This window comes from Notothenia coriiceps, unplaced genomic scaffold (assembly GCF_000735185.1).
Source record: "Notothenia coriiceps isolate Sejong01 unplaced genomic scaffold, NC01 NC01_scaffold00003306, whole genome shotgun sequence".
Classification (NCBI taxonomy): Eukaryota; Metazoa; Chordata; class Actinopteri; order Perciformes; family Nototheniidae; genus Notothenia; species Notothenia coriiceps.
In genome coordinates, this window is record NW_011336007.1 from 297,044 (window position 1) to 302,341 (window position 5,298).

Here is a 5,298-nt window from a genome sequence, read left to right on the forward strand (position 1 = left end):
TTTTTTTTTCCTTTTATCTGCATTCCAGTGGATACATGTCATCTATCATTGTTACTGTGCTGAAAGAAAAGTTAGTAGTCCATCGGAAGTGTTTAAAAAATACATCTATAAATATTAGTGTCATCCTACTTTACCTAAATTGCATCTGTAAGTGGAATAATGACATTGATCAGGTTCCCTGCTGCTCCATTGAGCATTCTGTGCCTGCACCTTTGAATAAACAAACGCTTTAGTGGCGAGCTAAAGGAGGACGGTAAATTAGAAATTTGCATTTCTCCAGCTTACCGCACCACTAAGCAATACTTTATCAAAGTCATTTTACCAAACAGATTTAGGTTCCATATTTGAATTTACAGTTTCTTAGAATAACAGTGATTCAGTGTAGTTTATTGTGTAGAAAACATGCTTTGACACTGTAAGGGCTCATATTGGAAATGCCCTGAATTTGAGTCAATTACAGCTTATGTGCACTTTCATTTTCCACGAAACTCCTCAGGGAGAATCCGCAGTGATCCGTTAAGTCTTAGCTTACAGGCAGATTTAGCACGGCCTTGCAGGTTGTGAAAGTGTCTGCTCTGCTGCACTTCAGCCAGGTTTAGGACGCTCTGTGGAGGAGAGCCAGGTGTGCCACAGAGCCTCTGTCTGGTGAGGACAAGGCTCCGGACTCAGCAGGTCGCATTCGGGGGATTCTGCCTCCGATACAAAGTCAAGGTTCCTCATGGTGGGCGAGAAGTCCACTCCAGTCCAATCTGAGCAAAGCAGTAGAGGAAAGCCAGCATAGGCAGGGCAATGTTGGACCAACCTGAAATGAAAAGAAAAAAAATGTACTCATATCATTCATTTGTAAATGATTAGACTGCTATGCCCTGTTATATTCATTTTTAGACACCACAGTACTTATGTTTCAACCTAGGAAGAGTTTAGTGGAATAACCCTGATTAACAATCTTTCATTCACCTCCTTTCTGTACTTTTAATTGTTTTTGTAAGCGACTTTGGGTTATTGAAAAGCGCTATATAAATAAAAGTTATTATTATTATTATTATTATTGTTGGCCTCCTCTTCCTCTGTTTGTCACATTGCTGATGTCTGACTTTTTGCCACTCCTGGCGAAGCAAATTCAAGCAGCTCGGCTTTGTTTAATGGCGTCTTACCATCCATTGTTGTCAGGGGTTTAGAGAACACAAACATTTCCATTTTACTCAAACATATCTATCAGTAGTAAAACCAGATAAGTGATACATTTGCAGTGGTCTCTCCAGAGCTGTATTTCACAATAGCTTCACCGACAGGCAGTAGCAGAGTAGTAGTTTGCTTCGTTATCCCGTTTTACAGTTGTTCCTTTTTTCTATTTATAGCAGCGTCTTGGTTGGTCGAGCTGGCAGGTAAGCACAGCTGTCTGCGCCTCCTCCTAAACTGGCTTGCCTCCAGATTATCCCAGCAGCTTGCACCTGCACCCACAATGCTTTTTCAATGGTCTATTCTTTTCCATTCATGTCAAAATCTCATTCGAATACACACGGGCTGCTTTGTGCACAGCTGTACTGTCCGGCTCCTGTCTGCGGGAGAGAAAGGTTACACGGGCTGAGCCTAGAGAAGCCAGACTTCTTATTATGCATATTTTTACGCTGGAGGAAAGCTTTGTGCTGTGAAGTACTGCTACAACACAGACATAAGTATGCATAAAAATAGCACACATTTGTTTTGACATTTTACATGTTCATAAGGAATTTGTAATATTATGCATTTCTGATATCTAAATAAATCATACAAAGCCTTTTGGTTTGTGGCCCTTCAGGTGTTTTATATTTGCATATGTTTCATTAAAGCCCTCAGTGTATATTGTCCATCCATCTGATTTAAAACTAACAGAGAAAGCAGAACTTTAAGAAAAAGCACACACAACTAGTAAAATGTGAGAACCTTGTGGTCACAAATGAGAAATCGTAGGATCTACTTGACCTTTTGGAACAAGTTTTTGCTGCTGCTAATTACTCAACCCTGGCAAAGACAGTGACAACAATTACATCTCCTTCAGACTCATGTTACTATGACTCTAATCAACCACTGCTGTAATTAAACCAGTTTCTCTGCCACTTGATTAACAGAGTGCTTCGTGTTCATGTGAGGGGGAAAGACCACGTGCAGAGGCAACTCAAAACTAATATCAAACTGCTAAGTGATCAGAAGGACTGTTCTACTTGGTATATTTTACATTATCACTAGCCATTATAAGGACTTGCAAATAAGTAAATGTGAGGTTTCTTTTGCCATTTGAGTCTCTGTTTGTCTTTTCGTCTGTAATTTGGGATGAATCGACATTAATAATTTTTCATCTGTTCATGTTTCTGCTGTGTTTGCTTTAGTGACCCATGCTTGTTCATCCTTTGGCATCATCAGGTCAATGTTGTAATTTCACTGTTTATACATCCTGTATATGTACACAAGACAAATGACACACCCATCACACTTAGTGCTAGTGGCTAATGATAGCCTTTAAACCTGCTAGACATCATCATGCTAGCATTTTGACTAGCCATGTTTCCAAGAACACATTTTCGTGCTCATTTTTCAAGTATCGAATTAGAAAAGCTGTGATGAAACAGCAACATTTAAAAGACCTCCTTAACTGCTGTTTTTCTAGGATAATTTATAGTACTGGATAACAGGAGTTGGAAGTAAATCGATGTAAAGGGGTTAACTGATTTATGACCAAAAAGTAATAAAAGCGCTACTCAACAGTCTGCATAAAAACGTTCTAGCTTTCAAAATGTGCTGCTATGATTCACACTTTGTATTTAATACTACACACTGTATACCAGTATGATACAATTTTAACAACTCTGTGACCCAGCATTATGTCTTTAAAATAATCACACATTGGGGCTTCTGGGTGGCATGTGAAATAACAAACCCATATCCTTACAAACATATAATACTACTGTATAAAGACCATTTTTCTTAGATGGTGAAAGAAACATTTACCACCAGAGAAGTCAAAGAGTGCATTTATGCTACTGCCTGCACCAGTATAAATCGCAGACAGGCTGATTTAAAAGCATTGATCTCATGTTAATGAAGCAAACCAGCGCTAGCCCTCGGTGGGATATTATGCAGACACAAGTAATGGCTACAGGCATTTCTGGTGGATCCATTACAGTTCAATTTAAAAGTATAAAATCTGTACTGAGGGAAAAGAAACACGATTAATAAGTGGTTTGTTCAATGGTCTATTTAAATATTTTAAATAAGCATCAGGCATTGCCCTTTTTGGGTCTTTATTTTTGTATTTTAAAATGGTCCAAATTATCTCCTTAAAGGCAAACTGAGATTCACAGTTTAGTTTCTAGGTCTAACTCTGAATAATTTACAATAGAGATGGTATTTTATAACACCCAGCTCTTATTTTTAGGTTTCTCTTAACTTATTTACACCAACTCTACAGGAAGAAGCATAATGTTCCACACAATTTGCTGTGAGGCTGAAAAAAAACTAAACTGCTGACTGGAATATGATCTGCTACGGGCTGCTTAGGCATCATTTGGAGAGGCCCAAAGACTGTACGTCCGACATTAACAGAACATAAATGCTAACGCTGTTCTGGGTCTGCTGGATGTGTAAACAGACAAACACCAACTTTATAAAAGTGTTTACAGCTTGTTTCACTTCCCCTGTTGCCAAAAAAAACGTAAGTCTGCTTTAGAAATGACTAAACTAAGAATTCAGGATTAAATAAGAGTTATTGTTGATACGTTTATATCACTCTATTATACGGTGAAGTATCAGCACTGACTCCGTGCCCGACCCAGCGGCGTCTGCAGCTCAGACTGCTTATCACGAGGAGGCAGGCTTTCAGGAGGGCCTGCCATCTCGCTTTAGGTACCAAATGAGCCAAATAAAGACACAGCGGGTGAAACAGGGACTGGCACAACCACTTCGCAGATGTCTCTCCATCAGGAGAGTTCGCCCATCCAGAGGCACAATTAGTCCCAGTACAACCCGAGCCTCAACATCCACTGAAAACACTGCGTAATATCGTCACTTTATTCTAATCGGTGTATGTATAAACTACATGTATCATGCGAGTTGTCTCTTATTTTAACCATACTATTTTTAGCTGCTTTCACTACTGAAGGAGAAGTTGAAATGTACTACAATACAACTCACAGTACCTCAAAACATTTAGAAACACATTAGGGCCCCACAATATGAAGCTTTTATTTTAACATTAAACATAGAAACCTTTCAATGTTTAACCAATATTATTTTTTGAATTGGTGACTTTTGATTTTAGTTTAATTTTCATGGAAATATTTGCCTTTAATTAATTTTAATTCAGCAACATATTTGTTGTATCATAGAATCATAAAAAGATCTGTTTATTTCTAATTATAATCAAGCAATATAGTTATTGCGACACTCAACCAAGTTGTCGAATATTTTCCCCTTGACGTGCAATCTAAAGAATTTTATAAATGCCAAAATCCTGCTTACTAAAAAGCACATAGACATCGAATTGTAAAAGCTTTGTGGAAGTGGATTTACCTTGAACGAAGACACGCTTCCAGAAGATTCTGCCAACATGTATCCCCCCGAGGAACACCAGATTAGAGAGGATGAGCATGGCGGTGGAGAAGGCAGAGAGAAGGGCAATGCAACGCCTCTCTATCGCCGGAGAGACATTTCGCTTCTGGGAAATCAGTAAACAAAAAAGAGAGAAACAAAAGATTTGCAACGTAAATCTGAGAAACTGAGAGCCGTAAAGTACTAATGAACTCTGTAACCATAAACTAGAAGAATTACAATGTGCCTTCAGACTTCATTAGAGGCCAAAGAAGCCAGAATAGCCTGAACATTTAGATTGTTAATTAATTGGAAACAGACTTTAACTCACATTAATGTTGGCCGTTGGACTGTACATGCCAATTAGATATGACAGCTTCCAACCCGTTTGTCTCTCGTCTGTGCTTACTGCAGCAGCTCCAGGCATTATCTCTTATTAAATCAGTTTACATGACCCCTTTATTTCTAGCTACAGGAAATGTTCCATCATGCTCACACATCTGAACTGTCAGACTTTAATTGGAATCCAAACTCACAACAATGGATTGAATGTAAGATGAGGCAAAGACAGACTTCAGTGTGCTTTCCACCACAACTCCGACCCAATTCATCAGGGCCCAGTATCGCAAGTAGTCATGGCCGCCGTGCCACAGGCAGACGAACCCGAACGCAAGGCCAGTGGATAACATTTGGTAAAGAAGACCGTGGCGAGAACCTCCCAGCGGCACGTAGATG

At 39.2% G+C, this 5,298-nt stretch overlaps 1 protein-coding gene across 1 annotated transcript; it reads right to left on the minus strand.

The window, feature by feature from the left end:
* LOC104941276 (protein-cysteine N-palmitoyltransferase HHAT-like) lies at positions 1-5,298 on the minus strand. The gene is made up of 3 exons (XM_010766356.1): positions 5,100-5,298; positions 4,546-4,690; positions 1-802 (listed from the first exon to the last, which is right to left on the minus strand). Exons 1-3 carry the CDS (start codon positions 5,250-5,252, stop codon positions 717-719), a joined length of 384 nt encoding a protein of 127 aa, XP_010764658.1. The 5' UTR covers positions 5,253-5,298; the 3' UTR covers positions 1-716.